Raw genomic sequence first — 22,235 nt, 5'->3', positions numbered from 1 at the left:
GCACAGGTGGATCTCAAAGCCCCAGGAACCTCCCAGCTGGGCATGGGTCCAGCTAAGCCTCCCGCTCAGCGCTGTGCCCACTGCACACTGCCGTGCCCACTCCTTTTGGTCTGTGGGCCTCTTGCAATTGTTGGGGCCCCCTGGGGCTGGAGCACCAGCTGAATTCTCCTCCAAGTTGGGGGGCTGCAATGAAGCCGGGCCCCACCTATATGCCTCGAGGGTTGTCCCTGCGGCCCCTCCTGCTCTGCCCCCGATGGAATGCATGTTGTGTGACCTGGTAACTCCTCGGCCCCCAAGGACACCGCCAGGCTTGACCTGCCATGACCGGGCACTGGTCCCCGGGTGGACAGCAAGCACAGCCTGCCAGCAGCTCACACCCTGGGGTGTGACCGCCAGCAGGGGATCTGCTACCTTGAGCCCCCCAGCACCCCCAGGGGGGCCTCCAGGGCCCCAAAGAGGAGCCATGATGGAGGGCAGCCCCCTCTCCCCGGGGGTGCCTATGAGGTGCGTGTCCCCACCAGGGCTGTCCCCTAACGGGCTGGACAACCTCACACGCGCCGGGAGGAATCCTTCCCACTCCGTCTCAAGATGCCCTGTGCACCTGCCCACCCGGGCTCCCGGGTCACGTGGAGGGCACTGCCACAGGGGTGCTGGAGCTGGGCTGCAGGTTCCAGCCCCAGGCCACACCTAGCTTGCTGTATGACTCCAGGGGGCTGGCCGCACCTCTTTGAGCCCCCGTCTCCTTGTCAGTAAAATGCAGCTATCAGCTCTGCTGAGTGGCCCTCTGCCTCCCCCTGGTGGTGAAGAGGCCGCACTGCCGCAGGGGCCCGCGTGGGAGGATGGTGTAGGGGCTGGCACTCAGGGAGGGTCAGGCTGACAGCCCCGGGGCCCTTCCAGGTCCTCTTCCTAACACGCAAGGGCCCCGGGCCTCTGCTCAGAGCCACCACGGTGCCCAGCGCCTGCGGAAGGACGTCAGGCTGCCCTACCTGGCCAAGTCCCTGCAGGGCCCAGGCCCCACTGACGGCCCAGGGCTGTCCACAGCCCCCCATCACCCCGCCCTCCACCAGGATCTGGCCGCTATCCAGGGGTCGGCAGGAAGTCTCTGAGCCCCTCTACCCACTGCTGGGCCAGGCTCAGCCCCGTGGCCCCATCAACCTCACCAGGAACACGCAGCCCATTACTACCAGAGGCTTAGGGAGGGTAGGGCCCTGGCCCAAGGCCACGCGGCTCAGCAGCACAGCCGGGACCGGGAGTCCACCTCTGCGCCAGGCAATGCCCCGCCCTGTCAGGTCACATCCTGATCACGGTTCCCCAGACCCCAGCGGAGACCCCCACAGCCCGTGAGGACAGAGAGCTGAGAGCCGGTGGGCCCAGCACATTCAGCCAGGGGCTCCCATCCCCACGGGCACCTACGGGGTCCTGACGCCACCTGTTGCCAGGTGGGGGAGTGTCCGTGCTTTGCTGTTGCCAAGGGTCCCCAGGGCGGGACCACCATGGTGGGCTCCGCGGTGGCTGCAGACCCCACAGGAAGACACGGCTGTGACTCGCCGTGCTGGGCTGGGAGGCTGAGCCCTGGGAGGGAGGCTGACTGCGGTCCAGGGGCCCGGGCTGGCGCTGCCGAGGACGCAGGTCTGGGCTGCGAGGAACCTCTGCTCCCTCAGGCCTGCCCTGCGGGACCGTGGCCCCCTTACCCGGGGTCGGGCAGGGCGGTGCCTGGCTCTCCCTTGCTGGACGCCAGGAACACGGCCCACAGGGGCCCAGCTGGCCTTCACCTCAAAGGTCAAAGTCACAGATCTAGACGGGGATCCCCACGAGTGGGGGGCCCGCACCCGGTGCAGTTTGCAGAGACCCGGCCCTGCCCTGGCTCCTGAAGGCTCACGTCTAGCCTGTCCGCGCCACCAGGCCAGGAAGCAGCCAGCAGGCCCATCCCAGAGGGCCCAGGCCGGGTCCAGAGAGGCTGTGAGTGCCCTAGGCCACAGGCCTGTCCACGCAGCAGCAGAGGACGGTGGCTAAGACCTCTGGGCTGCCAGGAGCTCAGGGCCGGACGGGACACGGAGGCCAGGCTACGTGTCAGTTTCTTTATTGAGGCGCCCCGGACCCCGCAGAGCGGGCAGCGTGGGTCCCACCCCACCCGCAGGTGAGGGTCCTGCAGCGCCACCAGGCGGCTACTCGGGGGTCCTGCTCCGGCTCTTGGGGGACCAGATGCTGGACAAGCGGAATCTGGGCTTCTTCCTCTGCTCCTCGCCGCTCCTCTGCAGGTCTAGGGGCGGACACAGGGGCCTCACTCGCCCACCTGGAGGCCGGCTCCCCACAGCCTCCCACCCGCGGGGCCTCCCAGGCCCCAGCAGAGCCCACCCGCCGCCCTCCCCAGGGGAACGCGCCGAGCGCCTGCCTGGAGAGCACCCGCCGGGCTGGGCGCCATCTGGGGGACGAGGCCTCCCCTCGCCCCGACCATGGGACCCCTCAAGCCCGGGAGACTCACTGCCTCATGGTGAGCCTTCCTGACCAAGCGCCTCTGCGGCCCCGCGGGCCGGCAGGCCCCCTCCCTCCCACAGGCCCCGCCCACGCACCACAGGCCCCGCCCCCACGGGCCCCGCCCCCCCTGAGCCGGAGCCCCCAGTCACCGAGCTTCTGGATCATGCTCTGCAGCACCTCGTCCTCCTCCTGCTCCCTGAAACGGAGCGGCCGTGAGGGCACGCAGTGGCGGGGGCGCGGGCACCCTCACACCGCCCGACCTCACCAGCCCTCTCACCACCTGCCGGCGGGCCACACCACTGAACCACCCTCTCCCGCCCCACGCGGGTCCCCGCTGCTCGGCCCGGCAGGACCTGGGACAGTGACTCGGGGTCGGAAGGGCCGGCGTGCACCAGGGGTCTCACTAGGGGAGACCCTGGGAGCCGGGCTGCCTGGCAGGGCCCGCCCTCAGCCTCAGGACCCACCTGCAAAATGCACAGGGTGGGTCTCCTCCGGCTTACCAGAGGAGAGGTCCTGAGCCCCCCTCACCCGGACCCCCCTGGACCCCTCACCTAAGCCGGTCCTCATCCAGGAAGTCGATGATGTCGCTTCGGCTGTTGACCGTGTGCACGTACTGGTCCAGCAGATCCTGCTCCCGCCGCCGGTCCTGGGGGGACTTCAGACCCTCTGCACGGACAGCTGGCGTCAGCGGAACCCTGTTGTCCCCACCCTGCTCAGGGACGTGGTGTCCCCACTCCCCAAAGGTCAGGCTCCTCCCCTGGCGGAGCAGGGGGGTCCCTGGCCCTTGAGGGGCAGCACTGGCTGAGGGAGCAAGTGAACAGCGCCTGAACTGCAGGGGGGCGCTGCGGGCCCCTCCCAGCTGTCACAGCCACGCACACAACAGCGCCCGCCCGTCCCAGACACGGCGGGCTCGCAGCACTATGGCAAGGGGCGGGCAGGCCTGCCAGGACCCGAGCCCCAGCCCTGCACTCAGCTGCGGGAACCACGATGCCAACAGACTCTTGTCAGCTGCTCCCGGCACGCCCCACACAACCCTCACCACCACCGAAGGAGAGGGCGCTGGGATCGCCATTTTCCAGGAATGAAACCCAGGCACAGAGAGGCTGAGGAGCTCAGCCAGGCAGCCAGCCGGGGGCCCAGGGAAGCCCGCACCCCACGCCCTGCAGCCCCGCCCCGCGCCACTGGCTGGACGCACCCGGCTTGGCCATCAGCCGGCGCAGCTCCCCCTCGAGGTCCAGCTGCTGCTCCTCCAGGCGCTGATCCCTGGCCCTGTCAAGGGTGCGTGGCTGTGAGCCTGGCCGCCCGCGAGCACACCAGCGAGCACACCCACGGGCATACCCGTGAGCACACTCCGTCACAAGCACGCCCGTGAGCACACCCACGGGCATACACATGAGCACGCCTGCGAGCACGCCCCTGAGTACGCCCGCGAGCACACCCGTGAGCACACCTGTGTGTGCACCCATGTACGTGCACGGAGAAGGCCCCTCCAGGGGGCCACGGCCAGACACTCACTTGTACATCAGCTCTGACTCCAGCCTCAACAGCAGCTGCTTCTCATGGACGAGCCGGAACCAGTCCACCATGAGGGCATCCTCTGAGTCATCTACAGAGAGGAGCGGGCTGGGCGCAGGCCGGCCGAGGCGCCCAGGGCCACGCTGGCTGAGGCCAGGTCAGGATGCTGGGTGGGGAGGGGAGGCCCGACCGGGGGAGGGAGGGGGCCCCAACCCGGGGTGGGGGGGCGCTCACCCCCCTCAGCCGCTCGCAGACGCTTCTCCAGCCCCACGCCCTGGAGCTCCAGGGCATCCAGCTGCCTCTCAATGTCCTGAACTTGCCGCTGGATCTCGGGCGGCATGTCGTCGGGGTGCAGCTGGGGATGAGCGGGTGGTGAGAGGTGGGGGGCGGCCGTGAGTCGCCCGGGTCCCGGGGCTGAGCTTCTCACCCACCCCCACCCCAGCCCACTCACCCTGACTGGGGAGGCTGCCGACTTGGCAGGCGGAGCAGCTACACCGGCCGGGCCTGGAGGCCTCCCTGGGGAAGGGGCAGGATGAGCCTCTTCAGGCACCAGGCCCAGCATGACCCAGACGTGGTCTGCAGTGGGGCCCACCCAGCCCTGCCCCCCGGGACGCCCTGGCATCCTGGTATGCCTGCCATGCCCAGCAGCCCCTGCTGGTGCCTGAAGAGTGCGAGCTGGCAGACAAATCCCAGGAGACCCTGTGCTCACCCGGGCCCTGCCCTCCTCTAGGTTGGCAGCTAGCACCCCAGCCACCCTTCCCACAAGATGCCGGGAGCAGATGCCCCATCGCTGCCAGGGTGACTCAGGTTCCAGGAGGGAGGCGGGGCCTTGATCCCATCCTGGGGCCCAGCCCAGCCCCTCCAGCCCCTCCAGACCTCCAGCCCCACCTCAGATACACAGAGCCCGGCACGTCCAGGTGCACTCGCCTCTGCTGGCACTGGAGGCTTGTCTTCCTCCATTCTAGGCTTCACGAGCTCCTATGCATCCTCCAAAGCCCCACGGGGCATGTCCTCCAAAGGATCCCAAGCAGGAACGCGGTATGCCCTGGACTCACCTGGTTTGCCTTGCGGAGGACCTTTCTCCTCCTCCTTCTGGCTCCGGGCAGGGCTTTCCTTCCTCGATGGTTCAAGCTGCAGCCAGTCGCCAGAAACATCCAGGCTGGCTGGGACAGCCAGCTTCCTGAGAGGGGATGCAGACGCAGACGCGGCTACCCGTGGTGAGGATGAGCCATGTGTCAGGCCGGTAGGCCCAGGCCCTCCCCCTCCTGCCTTCCTGAGCTGGGGCCCCTTGGAGGGTGCCCACATGGGTGTCAGGCCACAATCCAAGTCTGCCCGGCTGGCCCCGTCCATGGGAGGGGAAGGGGACAGAAGCCTGGCCCTTGGGGGCACAGGGGACCTGCTTGGGGAGGCAGAGCGGGGCTGGGAGCAGACAGGCACAGTCACGCCTCACACAGGCATGCCCGCCCGCCAGGACCAGCGGCTGCTCTGCCCCCGAGGGAAGGGCCTGCTAGACCGGGGCTGCCTGCAGAGGAGGGTGGGGGCCTCTGCTGGCAGTACCTGGGAGGCTGGCCCCGGGGCCGGCCACGCCCGGCGTCCTGTCCACCCGCACAGAGGTCAGCGTGATGCGGATGCCCGCCTTGGAGCTCCCGGACGCCTTCCCGGCTGCATCACCTGCCCGCGGCTCTCTCAGGACCTGAGGTTCCTTTGCCTCCGGGGCCCTGGGCAGAGAGGCAGGAGGTCAGGGGAGGGACACAGGCCTCCCCACACCCTGTGCAGACCAGTCTGAAGCACCCGTGCAGCTCTCGGCCCCGATGGCCTCACCTGGAGAGCAGATGTGTGTGCACAGGTGTGAGCGTGTGCTCAGGCGCACACGGCCGATGCACACACGGCCCCCGCCTGGAGCGTGTATGAGGATGGGTCCCCGCAGCTCACACAGGGAGGCCACCCTGCACCGCGGACCTGCAGCGGCCCTCTCTCCCTCCCTGCCCCTCTCTCTGCCAAGCCTACAGTGAGTGGGGGTCCCAGGTCAGCCCTGGGGGGACGCACCTCGGGTGCTCTCCTTCCCTGGGGCCTCCAGGCTGGCTCAGTGAGGATCCGAGGGTCCTGATGGACCCTCCCTGGAGCCGCCTGACCCCCCGAGGCCAGCAGCCTGAGGGCACATGGCCTGTCCCCCCAGGCTCCCGCTTCCACAGCTGACCCGCACGGGCCGATGGCACACAGCCCTGCCATGGGTGCCAACTGGCCGCCGTGTGGCTGGCCTGTGAGAAGCACCTGCTCTGTGCCTGCCCGGTGCCCGCCCTGGCCACAGGCGGGGGAGGCTCAGCGCCCCGGGGGCCTGCCACACGCACCTGTCCACAGGGCTCTTATCCACGGGCTTCAGGCGGGCCCTCCACCCCGCCGGCTGGTCCTCCGGGCTGCCCTGGGGGCTGGCACCTGGGCCTGGATGGGAATAGTCTGCTGGGAAAGGCTGCCCCTCCCGCTCCTCCCACCACCCCACCTTCGGGCGCCCCCACGGCCAGCCTGGCTCCTGGGAAGGACTCCCCGCTGTGTTGTGTGCCTGGGGGGTCCCTGCCCGCTTCTCCTGCTGCCAAACAGGGTGTGCGCTCCAGGGACTCCGTGCGGGTGTGGGGTGACCGTCTGCAGGCCTCCTCGGCTCCGGGCAGAATGGCCTTCGGGCTGGGGGCTCAGCCACGAAAGAGGAGGAAGAATGCTTTGGATCCTGCGTTCTCTGAGCCGCCCAGTGACCCCACGGGTGCCCTCAGGGGCAGCCCCGGCGCCAAGAAAAAGCCAAGTGCACAGTCCTGCAGCAAAGTGCCCGTAACGCTGGCCTGGAGCACGAGGCCAGGGCAGTCAAGGGCATCAGGGCCTTTGGAGAACAGACCCCGAGGCCAGTTCTGGGCAGTGAGGAGGGACCCACGGGAAGGGGACCCTGCCAGGGCGCCGTCGCCACAGGGCGGCGGGGCTGTGGGGCTGGGCCAGCGGGTGACAGCCCCCTAGAAGGGCCCCCAGGAGCCAGGCTGTGAACAGGACCACGGGCTGGGAACAGAGTGGCCACGACATGGCGGCAGGCTGGGCGCGGGGACGCCGGGGACCCCACCACCCCCACAGCCCGGCCCGCACCCCGCCCACACTGGGGGCTCTTACCCTTGGCCAGTGGGGCCTCCAGCTTCAGCCTGGAGCCAGCACCGGCCCCGACAGCCCCTGAGGAGGCAGCCGAGCCCTTCTTGGCCTCCTGGGATGCCCATGAGGTACTGCCCACACCCGGGGTGGCGGGAGGCCCCATCCTCGCGGGGGAGCTGAGGGTCTGTGGGGATGTGGGCAGTGACGCCCTGGCTGGCGGACTGGCTCCGGGCCCCTCGGATCTGGGATGGGAGCTGGGAGCGGGGGTGGTGGTGCTGGGGGCCCTGTTGGGGGGGCACGGGTGTCAGCAGGGGTGGGAGCTCCCTCGACCCCCAGGCAGTAAGCAGCCCCTCGTCTCCCTGAGACGCTTCCCAAGGCCCACCCTCCTGAAGGCTGCTGCGGGTGTGGGCATTGTGTCTGGCCCTGGCGCGCCCTCCTGTGAGCTCTGGGGTCGGCTGGCACTGAACACCCCCCGAGGCACCACGTGCAGGGCGTGGGCAGCACCCTGACTTCCCTCCCTGACCCCCCGACCCGCCCGGAGCAGCCGGGCTGCATGGCAGAGTCTGCGCTCCGTCCTGAGTGACATGCACGAGGCCCGCCCACAGCCACTGCGTCCCCGGGAGTGCACTTGTGCAGGAAGTGGGGCCCCGGGCCCCTCAGGCAAACCAGTTCTCTCTCCCCATCCCCCCAGACTGGGCTCCCCACAGGGGGCACCCCGGGAGCGCTCACACAGCCTCGGCCCCCGAGAGCTCTGGACACCCCTCAGCGCTGCAGCGGCAGGGGGTCTGCTTGCCCGTGCCCACCCTGGGAGGCCCTGGCACCCGTCAGCGTCAGCAGCTCCAAGCCAGGAGCGGCCCCGATGGGAAGGGCAACTCCGGGCAGTGGCTGCAGCCTTGTCACCAGTCTGGCATGGACCCTCCAGCGTGTACCGGGCACCACGGTGCACCACCCCCCGCCCCCCCAGGGGCTCAGGGCGTGACCTTATTTGGAAACAGGTTCTCTCCAGGTGAGATCAAGCTACGACTCGCTCATCCTGGATGAGGGAGGCCCTGACGTCAAAGACAAGAGGGAAAGGAGAGAAGGAGAGGACAGATGGACAGACAGGAGCCCGTGAAGACAGCAGAGACGAGCCAGGGGCCACGGGCGCCCCCGCGAGCCTGTGCTGGGGTGCGGCCCTGCCCACCTCTGGCGCTCGGACCCGCGGCCTCCAGCTCTGTGAAGGAACAATGCCTGCGGTTGCAGCTGCCTGGGCCCCGCTTGTCCAGCAGCCCCAGGACGCGAGCGTGGAGACCCACCTCTACCCACCACACCGCGGCCCTGAAGGGTCCCGCATGCTGAAGACACTGGGCCGTGCTCAAACCCGCCAACGCTCAGACCACCCGTGGCCCCGGCCCCTCATCTGTGCATGGTGTCCTCACGTGGACTGAGCATGGCCTGGCCCCCCGCACACATGCAGCCGGCTCTACAGGGCCAGCTGTGGCCCCCGCCTACAGCCTCCAGGCCCTCCTCAGTCCCCACACCCCCCGGTCAGGAAACAGGCTGGGGATGGGCAGCCCCGGTGCCACACGCCAGGCAGGGCCGAAGCCCCGAGCACCTCCCCGGCCTCCCCGGCTGCCCCAACCCCGCTGGGCCCCAGGCCCCTCCTGCACCCACCTGCCGGGCGCCCCGAGCTCCGGGAGGGTTTTGCGGAGGAAGCTCAGTGCCTGCTCCTTGCGGCCGTCCCTGGAAGGCATATCTGCAGCAGCCGGGCCAGGGCCGGGGGCAGCTCCGGGGGTCTGGAAGAACCGCTCCCGAGCCTGCTGGGTCTTAGAGGATGATGGGGTCCAGGCTGGGGTGCTTGCTGGCACTGGAGACGCCGGCCTGGAACTGAGCTTGGTCTGGGGGGCTGAGACTCGGGGTGTGGCCCAGCCTTGCGGTGTGGCCGGGCAAGGATCCGGGGCACTCGGGGTCCCGGTGGGCCGGGGTCTGCCTGCTGGCGACGGCCATACCGTCAGGGAGCTGCTGGTTACATGAGTTCCGGCTTCACCCCCTGCAGGGCCCACCATGAGCCTGGGCGCAGCTGGGCTCCCCGTGGGGACTCGGGATGAAGCGGGGGCTGGCGGGTCGGTTGCAGCTGGAGCAGAACCTCTGGCAGACGTACTGCCCGCTACGGCGTCCCAGCCAGGCAGCCTGGCCTTTGGCCCCACGTCTCTCTGTCCGCTTGCCTCCCGCGTCTTCCTCAGGCCTCCAGGGGTCTCCGAGTCCATGGACATGGCTCCATGCCGCCTGGAGGCCAGGCTGGGCAACGTGGGGCTGGCAGAGGTGGTTTCGGGGTGATGGCTGGAGCAGATGAAGACACCGGGCTCTCCTGTGGCCCTGTAGGCCCCCGAGTGCAGAGTGCTGGAGCACTGCTTACACCTGCGGGGGTTGGGGGCGGGGAAGGCTCCATCAGCCACACGCGTGTTCATTCCTTCCTCCCAGGGCACACACGTGTGCGTCCCATGTCCCCTCGTGTGGCTGGTGAGTCACTCAAACACCCCATCTCCCAATCATTTTGAGGTAGTCTCGCCCAAGGCCCTCCTTAGGGATGCGGACGCCCCGGGAAGTGCCCACACCCATCAGCACGCACACAGACGCACACGTGCACACGCGTGTGCACACGCCCATGCCCACCTGAAGCAGCCGCGGTGGTACAGCCTCCCGTCTGCCAGGTGGCGCTGCATGAGATGCACGTGCTGCCCGCAGACGCCGCAGCTGCTGTTGAGGGAGCCCCCCGCGGCCTGGCCCTGGGGGGTGGGCGCCACTGAGCTGCCTGCCCCAGCCCGCCCACCCCCAGCCCGCCCAGCCACCCAGGGGCTGGAAGATCCCAGTTTACAGACCGAGGCCCCAGAGGAGGCTCATGCCTGGACTCAGTTCAGGGTCTCCAGCCTGGTCCAAGGGGAGGGGGGCTGGGGGCTGATGTTGGGGGACCCTGAGGACCAGGACAGGTTCCAACACCTCCAGTTCCCACCCCAAGGTGCAGAAATCCAACCCAGTTCCCAGCGCCCCGGGCGGGGAAGCCTGGAGTGACCACCCTACCCCATCCCGTCTCCACCTCACCTTGCAGGGCTGGCCTGGGAGCAAAGGACACACCGCCAGTTCTCCAGGCCCACCGGGCGGGGGAGGGGCTGAGGTGAAGCAGCGGCTTGCAGCCCGCTGGGCCTGTAGGGCCTCCCTGGCCTCCATTTACCCGTCTGTACAGTGGGCATCACACCCCCACCATCACAGCATTGAAGGAGCTCGTGGGGCCAGTCTAGGGGGCAGCTGGGGCCACGTCTGGGCCCTGAGGGGACTCCACATCCTGGGCACACTCAGGCCCCAGAGCCCTGCTCGGGGGAAGCTGACAGAGAACCCATGAACCAGAGTGAGGGGCTGGGCGCTTACAGCCTTCTGCGGGGGGCCCTCCGTGCCCCCATCTTTCCTCTGGACGGTACGGTTTGTGCTGACTGGAGACAGCGGCTGTCCCCGGGCCGGGCCGGGTGCGGGCTGGATGGGCTGGGTCGGGGCCTTCTTTCCAGACGGCTCCTCACTGGCATTAGACGACGGCCTTTTGACACCGGCCGTGCGCTCAGCTGGCATGAGACACGGGGTCAGGGCCCAGGCCCCTCATGCTGGCTCTGAGAGTCCAGCCACCCTCTTCCCCACCCAGTGTGGGTTCCCTGGAGGTGCCAGTGCCAGTGCGGGAGCTGGGGTGGGGGGGTATGGGTGGGGGCCTGGGTGGGGGGCGGCCCTGACTGCTTCCACTCGCAGCAGGGCCTGGCCTTCCCTGCTCTCCCCCCTCCCCTCCCCCCCCATCCCTTGCCCTCCCCATCCCCTCCCCCATCCCCTCCCCTCCCCCCATCTCCTGCCCTCCCCCATCCCCTCCCCTCCCCAAGAGCCCTGCTCTGCGGGCAGGGAATGGGGACTTTCTCTTCCCCCACCGAGTGGAGCTCTAGGGCAGGCTGGCCCTGAGCCCAGAGCGATCCGGGGATTTCTGAGCCTGGGTGAGGCAAGGCGTGGTGGGAGGTGGGGAGACTGCTGCACAAAGCAGCTGGAGCAACGTCCCCCCCGGCCAGCCCCTCCCCTGTCCGGCCTGCTAGCAGCTGCACCCTGCCAGGGCCAGCTGACCGTCAGCACCCAACGGGGGGTCTCTGCGTCAGGCCTGAGAGCCCAGTGGGGCTGGCCACGCCGCCCGAGCTGTGGGCGCAGACCCCAGGGATGCAGACAGGCAGACCCAGGCCCGGAGGGGCACGGGAGAGCTGGGTGTGTCTGCCCGCGGGGGGCCTGGGCAGGGCAGCGCTCACCGGAGGCACCCCTCTGGAAGTAGTTGTAGTACTGGGACACGTAGGTCAGGATGCTCAGCCGGTCGGGCACCTTCAGGGCCACCATGTCCTCGGCGTCCAGCAGGGCCGGGATGCCCAGCTGCTCCTCCGCCACGCTAAAGGCCTGAGGGAGGGCGGCGGTCAGCGAGGGGCCGGGAGACCCCACCCCTCCTTGGCCAGACCACCAGCTACCCCCGGAGGAGTGGGATGGGCCCGAGGCAGCAGAACCGCCTGGAGTCCAGAAGGGTCAGGTTCTGGTTCGTGGTCTGCTCGACCTGCGTGGCTCCCTGGCCTCAGTTTACCCGTCTGTATAATGGGGATCACACCCCAACAACGGGATTGAAGGAGCCAGGGGCCCGTCTGGGCCCTGGTCCTCAGGGACTCCAGCCCGTCACCGTGGAGACCCCTCAACGGTCCCCCACCCCCGGATCTGTGCACCCCTGGCTGACACGGGCCTCACAGGTCACGGGGCAGCTTTCTCCATGGGAGAAGCCCTCCCCAGGCCAACGGGGACCTGTGTCCTAGGAGCCAAAGCCGGGGGCCGCGGCTGGAAGGGCACTGGCAGGAGGGGCTCCCCACTGGCCCTGGCCTCTGCGTCTCCCCGCCCCGCCTCGGGCTGCCTCCCCTACCTGGCTCTGCGCCGTCGGGGCTCTTCCTGCCCGCCCAGTGGGCTCCCGCCTTCGCACTCCATTCCTCCCCTAAACTACCGTGACTCCCCCAATCTCTGTGCATCCAGGAGGCTCCTGGGCCTGCAGCCCCGCAGCCCCAGCGGTGATGGCCCCTCCACGCCAGATACTGAGGCCTCCCGCCGCCTCTAAGTCCTTCAAACACAGGCGGGATCTGGCTCCTCTGGCTGCCCCCCGCCCTGCACAGACCCTGTGGCACCAGGGGCAGCTCCCAGCACAACAGCCTTCAGAGAAGAAGCCAAGTTGTCCCCACACCCCGGGCTGCCGGCTGCTCCAGGCTCCTCCCTCTGTTCTCGTCTCCTCTTTCTTTTCCGACCTCCCCCCCAGCTCTGCTCCAGCCTCCCCCTCCGTCCCTGCCGGGCCCGCCCGCTGTCTCCCACAAGCAGGGCGCCCTCCAGCCCCGGAGCCTCACCTCCGCAGCCCCCCTCCCGGCCTCACCCAGGGAGGCACCCCGGTCCCCTCACCATGCCTCGAACCCGCACACATTCCCCGTGGTCAGGTGGTCTAACCACCCTGTCACAGTGGGCATATCCCATCCCAAGCCGTCCACGCGTGGCTGGTGAGGGTCTGAAACGTGGTCAGTGCTGCTGAGGAACTGAAAATGCCATTTCATTTCATCTCGATTAAGTTTCCCATTGCCCATGCCGAGCAGCGGCTGCACCCGGGCCGGGCCCACAAGGGAGCGCAGTGAGCACGGGCCAGCGCCCTGGCATCGGCGGGTGGCCAGGAGCTCGCTGAGCAGCAGAGACGCTGAGGCTAGCCGGGAGGGGTCCATGGTAGGAGGGCCAGGCAGCAGTTGAGGCCATTAGCCTGAGAGCAGGTCCATCCCAGGACCCCCAGGGGCCCCGTCCCGCCCACTCCCCCTGCTCTGCCCCGGGTGGGAAGGAGGGTCCAGGAAGAGGGACTGGGAGGGCCTGGCTGCAAGATCAGGGGCTGCTCTGGGAGCTGGGGCTGCCCCGCACGGGCTGGCCCTTCCCCTGACCACCTGCAGGCAGCGGCGACTCTGAAGCGACCCCTGGGGACGTCGCCCCATGAGGGTCCCTGGGACACGGGCTGGGGAGGCACAAGCGGGCACTCACCAGCTTGTTGTTCTCATAAACGTTTTCCTTCCTGAGAGCATCGAAGTTTCTGGAAAATAAGAACACTGGTGTTCAAAGCAGCTCAGGGTCCAAGAAAGGAGGAGCCAGAAGGACCTGGGGGAAGGGGGAAACTGAGGCCGGGGTGGGGGTGGGGAAGGAAGCAGGTCGCACGGTGACCGCAAGGAGGGCAGGGCTCTGGCCCGGGAGGCCATCCAGCACCTCCTCTGACCTGGGCCCCGTGGCCCACACGGGCCCCCAGCTACAACCGTCACCTCTCACCCTGTGGAGGCTGCACACGATCCTGCCCGTTAGGTGTGGCTGGAAGCAGGCCCTGGGCGGCAGAGCGGTCAGCCCTGCCGGGCTCCCGCTCAGGGAGGGCGCCCCCTGGCAGGGAGCTGGGGGGTCCCAAGAGGCCAGCGTCCCAGAGCGAGTGGCTCCATGGACGGAGGTGCGCACGGCCCAGTGGTCAGGGCAGGCCGGGCCCCGCGCCAGCTCCAGGCTCCTCTCGCTCCCTGTATGAACTCAGCGCTGCCTGTGAGCGCTGCTGTCCCCAGCTCCGTACAAACACTGCCCGGCACTTGCAGACGCCGTCAACGCCCCGCTCACAGACAGGGATGAGGCAGAGAGGCTCAGTACATGCCCGAGGCCACACAGCAGGACGACAGGACCAGAGCAGGGTCGAGGCCCCAGAGTCCTGGCGTTTGAGGTTCACACGTGCCCGCCAGGTACCCAGCCGTCCTCCTAAGGGGGCAGACCCTCCAGGCTGAGAATGTCAGAGCCCCCACGCCCACCCCCACCCCGCACTTTGCTGCGAGTGTGCAGGGGCCCCAGGCCCGGCCTGGAGAGGCCAGAGCACAGAGGTCACTCCAGAAGGGGGAGAAGCCTGGTGCCAGCTCCAGGCCAGGCCTAGGACTCCGCGCAGCACCGCACGGCACCCCTGGGAGGACGGTCCAAGCCGAAGACACAGCCGGGCCCCAGCAGGCAGCCAGCCCAGGCCTGGACAGTCAGCTGGGTGGCTCAACGCCTCCGGGAGGCCTGGTCACATATGGGTCTGTCTGGCTGTCCATGTGCTGGGCGGCAGCCTCGCTACTTTGGGGTGATCTTCTGCAGAAGCCTCGGGGTACAGGAGAGAGCTGAGGGCTGCACCCCAGTGCTGCCCGACCCGGGCAGGGCCCTCTTCTCTTGGGGTCCCACCTAAGAGGGCGACCGTAGCTGCTCACGCCCACCTTGAAGCTGGGGAGGTCACAAACAGAAAGGAGACCCTGCAGCCACCTGGCCCGGGAGGCCTTGGCTCCCAGCCCTGACCGTGCACTGACCCCCTGACCCCTGACATACCCAGGAGGCCTAGTACACAGATGAGGAAACTGAGGCTGGCCCTGGGCCACACGTCGGGGGGCCCACAGGCTTCTGGCTGCTGTTCATTGCCCTGCCCGGCTCCTCGGGACCCACCGGTCTCCGCCTGGACCCCCACCTCCCAGGTAACTGGTCCCAGATGTGAGACCACCCAGGAGAACAGAGGTGCTTTGTACCCGGGGCAGGGTGGCCAGCAGGCTGTCTGCGGGGACAAATGATGGCGGGGTAGGGAAGTGGGCGTGGCGGCCAGGCCTCCCCTCCCCCGCAGTCCGTGGCTGGAGGACTGGCTGGGTTCCAACCATCGTCCAGCGACTCCCGGCCAGGCTGGCCCTTCTGACCTCAGCATCCCTTTGAAAGCCCAATCTCTTCTCCAGACCTGCCCTGGGTCACTGACCAAAACGGCCATGTCCTCAGCAAGATGCTCGGTGCTGCAGGGCAGGATAACAAGGTCTGTTTTGTCTCCAAACAAGCAAAAGAAGGAAGCCCTCTGCCCCCTGCGTTGGCCTCGGTCCACCCGGGGGGCTGCAGCGGCTCCGTCCTGCGAGGTGGGGGGCAGCCAGCTGCCCACAGGACCCTGTCCACCTGCAGACTCAGAGTGAACATCTCAGAACCCAGGGCAGGTCGGGGCACCCACGGCTTGGGGTCAGCCCCACTGAGCAGGCTCAAGGTGTGCCAGCCAGAGGGTGCAGAATCGCCCTTCCACTCAAGTTCCAGGCCACCACACTCAGCACCAAAGCCAACCTGCCTCCCAGGCTCCTTGGCTGGGCCAGACCACCCTGACCAGTCCCACAGCGACCATGCCCCACCCAGACCCGGCTCTCTCCAAACTCCCTGTCTCCTGCCACCGGGCCTTGGCTCACGCTGTTGCCTGCATCCAGAGCGCCCCTTCTCCCAGAGCCTGAGCTCACAGCTCCCTCAGCAGGGGGTTCGGCCGGCATCGCCCTGGCTCAGCGGGGTGGTGGAAACAGCCAGAGTCAGAGTGGCCTTGCAAACCCTTTCAGAGAGCATCAAGGAGCGCCCGCCCCAGGTCGCCAGCCTTCTCCCAGCAGGTGAATCCCCGGTGGGACGGGCTGAATTATCCTCCCCAAGGGGCTGTTTGGAGCCCTAACCCCCACGACCTCAGGACGTGACCCTGCTGGGAAGCAGGGAGTTCACAGAGAGAATCAAGCTAAGTCAGCAGGGGCCCTAACCCAAAACGCCTGGCGTCCTTCTAAATGGGAAACGTGGATGAAGAGAGGCCCAGAGTGGAGGCTCGCGGAGCAGACCGCATCCGCACGTCCAGGGCGGAGGCCCACAGGGAACCAGCCCTGCGGATACCCGCCCGGGGCTCCTGGACGGGCCGGTGGGACGGCTTCCTTCTGTGCCTCAGCCGCCGGTTTGCAGACCTTGCCCAACAGGCCCCGCGGGCTGACCCCTCGTCTGACTCAGGCAGGCCTGGCGCCAGCTCGTGTTTCAGTTTAAGGCCTTGAGGGGTCAAACCTGCACACCTGTGGGCGGGGACCCAGAGCACCCCCAGCCCCAGGTAAATCAGGCCTGTTCCCGGACTATCCCAGCGGCGCACTGCTTAGGACTCTGCTTCCCCTCTGGGCGGGGCACGGGTTTGATCCCCTGGGTGTGGCCAAAAATAAAAATAACCATAGTAACGATAAAATCATGGATGTTCTGTTACGACTCCAAGGCACCTGCCTGGGGCCAGCACACAGCCCGTGCTCCATAAACGCTCTGACGAGCTCCTCTGTGCAGTGCTCGCTGAGCGAGGGGCCCCCTGGGCATCTGTTCACTGTCGCAACGCTGGCTGAATGAATGAACTCACTGGGTCTGGGTGCCCTGCCCTGGCCAGCGCCCAGCCTGGCACAGTGCCCGGGCACGCACAGCCCCTGCCCCCCGCGGCCACAGCTGAGCAGGGCTGCTGACCTCCAACGCCCCGGGGGCTCTTGGGCATGCATACCCCCTTCCAAATTCCTGGAGGGCTGACCTCATGCTGTTTACTTCCTGGAACTAAAAGCAGCTGCGTGGGGGTGGGCTCTAGGGCTGGAGTGGGGGTGGGGAATGCCAGAAGCAGAGCCTTTTTTCCAGGTGCCTCCAGCACATCTGGGGTTAATCCCACAGGGAAGGGGAGCAGAGAGGGGGACAGATGGACAGACAGGCCGAGACACAGACGGAGGGACACATAGGCACGAAAGCACCCAGGGAGGAGACAGGAGAGGCCGCGGAGCCGAAGAGAGTGTTGGGGCGGGGGGAGCTGGTTTGGGGCCAGAGACACCAAGGCAGACACCTCGGAAGAGGCTGGGGGACTGGGGCGAGGAGGCGGCCAGGGAGAGGCAGGGAGGGGTCCCCACGCGTGGGGCTGGCCCCAGGACGCCCCCCTGCTTGCCGTCTGGCTGCAGGCCTCCCCCAGGCTGGAGTAGGCCCAGCCAAGAGGGGTCAGCCTGGGGCTCGTGCAGCAGCTGAAAGGGGAGTCAGGCGGGGGTTCGGACCCAAACCTCTTCCCACAGGCACCCTGGAGAGCTGGCCGGAAGGCCACAACAGGGCCGGGCTACAGCTCTCAAGCCAGAGCCAAGGCTTGGTCCCCAGGTGGCTTCCTGCTGACCACAAAGCCAGCGCCGGAGGGTGGGGAGGCCATCGCATGCCCAGGGCCTGGCCCCTCTGCCCTGGCCCAGGAATTAGGTCTTGGGTGGGGGCCTCTGGGACTAGGCCTCCTGACCCCACCATGACTGGTGAGTCTCCCAGAGCGGTCAGGGAGCCCCCCACCACCGCCCCTGCTTCTGGCCCAGCCTGATACAAGCTGCAGGGAAAGGTCAGGTCACTCCCCACGGGACTGCGGGGGCACCCCGCAAGTTTGCACAGAGCCCTACTCCCTGACTCCTGACCCCTCCAGGGCCCCCACAAGGCGGGGGGCTCCAGCAGCGCACCCGCCCGAAAGGCCCTGGAGAAGGAAGCCCTGCCTCTGAGAAGGGCTCCCACGCTGGCATCGTGCCCGCCCGCCTTCCTCCCGGCCTCCTGGAGTCTTGGTTCCTCCAGGTCCAGCCCCACAGGTTTACTGCCCGGAGGCGGAACGGGAGTGTTTACTTTGAGCTGTTCCTGAGCTCACCTGGCTGCTGGGCAGGTGTGGCGTCACTGGGGAACAGAGCCTGTGGGCGGCACCTCCAGGCCCATCTGTGAACCTACAGCTTCAGAGTGGGCTCGGCAGGGGGGCTGGGGGCAGGGACAGACCGCTGGGTGAACCTGTCTCCCTACCTGCAGCAGACACTGCACACCTGCCAGGGTGCCTGCGGGCGACCAGTGCAGGGCACACGGGAACCCCAGGTCCCGCTGGGCAGAGCTGCCGTGAGGACCCAGCAGCAGGCAGCCGGAGCCCCGCACTGGTGTGCTCCTCCGCTGGGCGCCAGGAGGAGACAGGCAGCAGGAAGGCCTGAGAAGAGGTAAAAGGAAGGCCTTCCTGGTGGCAAAGCTAGGAGACGCGGAGACAGGATGTCCACTTTCCTGCTGCCGGGGGTCTTCACAGGATGGGGAGGGAGGGGGTGAGTCTCACCCAGGTCTGACCAGGGAGGACAGCCACCCTGCCAAGTTCCCACATGCTTCCTCCCCTCCTGCACCGCTGGGGGCCGGTGGGGCGGCTCAGAGCTTCTTGGGGAGGCCATCCCCTTGCCCAGAGGCGTGGCCGGAGCCAGAGGCAGCGGAGGGGTGCTTAGGGCACACACAGAGGCCCGCGACGCACGTGGGCCCACGCTCACGGAACCCCACCAGTTAGTATCTGTGGAGTCCCTTCCAGGCCCCGCCATGTACGGGACCCTGACGCGTCGCCCACGGCTAACGTGACAAACATCCGCAAACGGGGTGGCTGAGGGTAACAGACGTTTACTCCCTCCCACGCTGGAGACCGGAAGTCCAACGCCAAGGTGCCGGCAGGGCTGAGCTCCCTGCGGAAGCTCCCGTCCCTCTGGCCTCCGGTGGCCTTCCCCGGCTGCAGCCATGCGCCTCCACCCTGCCTCTGTGGCCACGGGCCGCCTCTGCCCTGTCTGCTGCTCCCAGGCGCCTGCAGAGCCCTCACCTGGCAACGACAGCCGCGCCTGCTGGGCCCCAAGCACCAGCCACGTCTGCCGACCTCTGGCTGCATGCTGTTAGCTACTGAGCGCCTGGCACGCACCAGATATGGTCCCAGGCACTGGGGACGCAGCAGTGCACAAAGCAGACATCCCCCCGCCTGGAGCTGAAAGTCCAGGGGGCAGGTGATGGACACCAAGCCAGCAAGGAGGGGCTACACCATCCCCTGCGCCGGGCAAGGCCTCCTCCTGCCCCAGCGGCCCCTGCCCCGCCCTCACCACCTCTGGAGCTGCCTGGAGCTCCTGTCCGCGTGTCTGTCTGCTGTCTGTCTCTACATCACTCCCTGCCTGCGGCGGGGGAAGGCCACCTGGCACAGTGCGGAGTGCTGAGTATACAGCAGGCACTCAATAACGGTTATCGGAACTGCTGCATGACACCAACTTGCGCCAGGACGCAGACACACCCACATGTGCACGCCTGTGTTCACCTGTGGGCAGTGCATGCTGGGACAGGCTTGCACACACACACACACACACACACACACAGGCCTCCAACCCCAGCTCAGCTGAGAACAGTTGGGCACTCCTGGGGCTCGGAAAGGCCCCAAATTTCCAGTTACACCCATGTGGTGTCCTGAGGCTGTGGGGCTGGCAGAAGGCCACACCCGCTGGTTTTCTCGCCAGTGGCAGACTCCTCCTGCTCACCCTGTCCAGGTTTCCTGGGCTCAGTCACCAGCTAGCCTTCCCCAGGACCCTGCCTGCCCCAGCCTCCACTGCTAGTCCGTGCCCCAGTCTCCAAGACCCCAGCCCACCCCTCAAAGCCCAGCTTCAGGTGTTCAGTGTGGAACACTCGCTGCATCCCCAAGCCGGGGCTGGGGGCAGAGAGCACAGCCCACCGGCCTCACACGTGCATTTCACAACCCCTGGCTGCAGGAGGAAATCCTTGCGGGCCTCTTTCTTAAGACCAGCTTCCCTCTAGAGGGCCTGGGGACAGTCCCCGGGGGTACAGGGGACGTCTGGGTGCGGGCGGTGGGGGGGGCGGGGCACGTGCCAGCTCTGGTTCTGCCTGATTGTGCTCTGTGTCCCAAGAAAGGATGCCTCCTCCCTGGGCCTCGGTCTCTTGGTCTCCCGGTCTGTAGAGCAGACCCGAGGGCAGCACTTACTGTAGGAGGTACAGCCTCGGGCCTCTCCCACCTGCGGGCTCCCTGGAAAACCCGTTCCACCCACCTCTGGCTCCACCCACAACTTCTCGGGAGAACTTTGAAACACCCTGCTTTCCCAGAAGGCATCTTCTGAGGACACCCTTCCCGAGCCTCTGTCTGGCCAGCCCAGGCACCCGCCCGGGCAGCTTTACTCATTGTGAATTCTCACGATGCAGGGGCCCAGGGCCTCACGGCACAGAGCTTTGTCCCAGCCAGCTGGGTCCCAGTCAAAGAGTGTTTGCTGAGTGCGTAACAGATGGAAGGGCCCAGAATGGGGACAAGGCCTGGCAGCAGGGCAGGGTCCACCTCCCAGCCTCGGCTCCGAGACGCTCCTGGGGGGAGACGACCTAGTCCCCAGACTGCCCCACCTCCCAACGCTCCTGTCTCTGGCCCTATCATCCCAGGGTACTGAGGCCTAGCCAGTGGGACCTGGACCCGGGTGGTCTCAAGCTTTTGGCTCTGTTAGCCCCTCACCTACAGTGACCCTGGGTTGCATTCCTAAAGGTGCCTAAACAGGCTCCAGGAGGGGCAGTACCCCACAGTCAGTCCGATCAGTAAGGGCCCCTGATCTGGTGGCTAGGTCTCAGGACAGTGGGGGGTCTCAGAGGGCCCGGAAGGGCAGCTGTGCCGGCCCTTTCCCAGGGAGACCAGCCAGGAAGGCTGGCTGTGGCCAGAGCCCAGGTCGCTGGCCTGAGTCACAGACTGACTAAGCCGGCGGGGGCGGCCGGAGGTCCTGGCTCCCGCCCAGCTCCACTTGGTGGTCGGGCAAACTGAGGCCGCGGGGGCAGCCTGCGGAGCGTCCCGCCGGGCCGGGGGTCCTGGCCGCAGTCCACTGCCCCGCGCCCGGCCCGAGCAGGCCGGCCTCGGTCTCCCCGGCGGCGCGCGGGCGGCGGCGCACTCACATGAGGTCCGGCCGGTGGCGGTGCAGGATGGCGCAGAAGGCCAGGCCGTCGCGGAACGACGTGGTCATGTCGGTGATGCTCACGTCCCGGTAGCCCTCGCACTGCTGCCGGCACCACTGCTGCAGCGCCTTGATGGCCGCCATGCGGGCGGCGGTGTCCGCCCGGCCGGCGCCGGAGCTCGGACAGCGCTTCCCGGTGGCCGCGGCCCGGCCCGAGCCCGGGGGGCGGACGAGAACCCCGTCCCCGAGCGCTGGGAGGACGAGGAGCCGCGGCCGAGGAGCCCCGGGAGCGCTAGGAGCCGGCGGGAGCGCGGCCGGAGCCCGCCCGCCTGGCCCTGCCCCCGGCTAAGCCACGCCCCCTACCACGAGGTCCCGCCCTCCAGGCCCCACTCCTCCAGTCAGGATCCGCCCCCGGAAAGGCCCCGCCCCCGGACCCGGCCGGACCCCGCCCCGGCCTGGCCCTGCAAGGCTTCGGCCCGAGCAAGCCCCGCCCATAGGCCCCGCCCAGGCCCCGCCCGCCGCTCGCCCCTCCCTCCCGGGGTCCTGCGGAGGCGCTTCGACGCTGTTTCTTTTCAATCCTTTCCCGCACCCTTCTGGGACGCGGAGACTGAGGCCTGACCCGGGTGCCACCAGGCGGGCCGGCCGGCGGCCCCCACGCCCTCCCGGCGCTCAGCAGGAACGGCCCTCGCATTTCTGGCCTTTGGAAGGACTTTCCGATCCGGCCTGTCTTGCCGGCGGGCCCGTGAACCTCCCGGATACAAAGAAGAGGCAGCGGAGGCCGGGAAAGGGGCTTGGTGTCGTTGGCGGCCCTGCCGGTGGGGCGACGTCCTCTAGGAGTCTCCCTGCCTGAGACCCCTGGGGGGTCTCGGTGTTCTGGTCTGTGTCCCAGTTTTCCGCTACGCCCCAGGTTATTAAGGAAAAAAAAGGTCCCCATGGGGACCTCAGTTACGGGGCTGCTCCCAGCCGTCCGTGTTCTCTGGGAACCCTGTCCGTATGCAGGAGGACAGGCAGCCAGAAACACACGAGACATGTGCGGTGACCCTGCCCGCCCGGCCAGGCCCAGGGCTTGTCCAGACAAGGCTGCTGCGGGCAGGAAGGAAGGTGTTTTTCCTATAGAGGCCCAGCAAGGGGACAGGGTGGCTTCTGTGCCCACTAGGAGTGGAGACGGTCTTCCCACGCAGAGGCAACTCCTTTCTGCGACTGGGCCCAGTGGTGGTGAGCTTCCCATCCCAAGGACAAGCAGGTACTAGACAGGGAGCCCCTGTGACCTGAGACCGTGGCCGCTGCCCTGACCCCCTGGGGTTTTCCGGAAGGGACAAAGGGCGATGTCCTGCCAGCTCGGCTTGGCTGGTGCTTAGTCCTGGAGCCAAGTGGGTTTTCCTGACCCCAGGGCAGAATTGAGAACTGGAAAAGCCAGTGAGGCAGGGAAAGGCCAAGGCCACGAAGGGGTGGTCACAGGGCTGGACGAGGCTGGGGGCTCCGAAGGAGGAGGGAGGTGGCTGGAGCGCTGACTCTTGCCCGCGTGGCTGCTTCTGGGGACAG

At 67.9% G+C, this 22,235-nt stretch overlaps 1 protein-coding gene across 5 annotated transcripts; it reads right to left on the bottom strand.

Annotated features, from left to right (window-relative positions):
* Nucleotides 1-2,064: 2,064 nt before the first annotated feature.
* On the bottom strand, nt 2,065-21,020 carry MICALL2 (MICAL like 2). Of its 5 annotated transcripts, XM_019988174.2 has the most exons (18): nt 20,695-21,020; nt 13,195-13,243; nt 11,412-11,553; nt 10,513-10,700; nt 9,763-9,875; nt 8,764-9,507; nt 8,294-8,323; nt 7,135-7,394; nt 6,339-6,429; nt 5,548-5,708; nt 5,046-5,198; nt 4,442-4,506; nt 4,225-4,345; nt 3,991-4,081; nt 3,671-3,744; nt 3,027-3,141; nt 2,625-2,671; nt 2,065-2,260 (listed from the first exon to the last, which is right to left on the bottom strand). In XM_019988174.2, exons 1-18 carry the CDS (start codon nt 20,835-20,837, stop codon nt 2,166-2,168), a joined length of 2,682 nt encoding a protein of 893 aa, XP_019843733.2. In that variant the 5' UTR covers nt 20,838-21,020; the 3' UTR covers nt 2,065-2,165. The 5 variants fall into 5 exon arrangements, with proteins under 5 accessions (XP_019843733.2, XP_070636433.1, XP_070636434.1 ...); XM_070780332.1 differs by lacking the exon at nt 8,294-8,323; XM_070780333.1 differs by lacking the exons at nt 13,195-13,243; nt 20,695-21,020 and adding an exon at nt 12,580-12,930.
* Nucleotides 21,021-22,235: the final 1,215 nt, after the last annotated feature.

The sequence above is a fragment of the Bos indicus genome, chromosome 25 (genome assembly GCF_029378745.1).
Source record: "Bos indicus isolate NIAB-ARS_2022 breed Sahiwal x Tharparkar chromosome 25, NIAB-ARS_B.indTharparkar_mat_pri_1.0, whole genome shotgun sequence".
In the NCBI taxonomy this organism is placed as follows: domain Eukaryota; kingdom Metazoa; phylum Chordata; class Mammalia; order Artiodactyla; family Bovidae; genus Bos; species Bos indicus.
Note: the sequence above shows the minus strand (reverse complement) of the source record. Positions and strands in the feature narration are given on the sequence as shown.

Bases quoted from the DNA above. Each gene is read 5' to 3' on its own strand.
- MICALL2 (XM_019988174.2), bottom strand. From the start codon at position 20,837: ATGGCGGCCATCAAGGCGCTGCAGCAGTGGTGCCGGCAGCAGTGCGAG. The intron at 4,507-5,045 runs GTGAGTCCAGGG...CCCCTTCCCCAG, and splicing joins TCCTCCGCAAGGCAAACCAG to GGAGGCCTCCAGGCCCGGCC. The intron at 2,261-2,624 runs GTGACTGGGGGC...GTCCGCCCCTAG, and splicing joins GAGCATGATCCAGAAGCTCG to ACCTGCAGAGGAGCGGCGAG.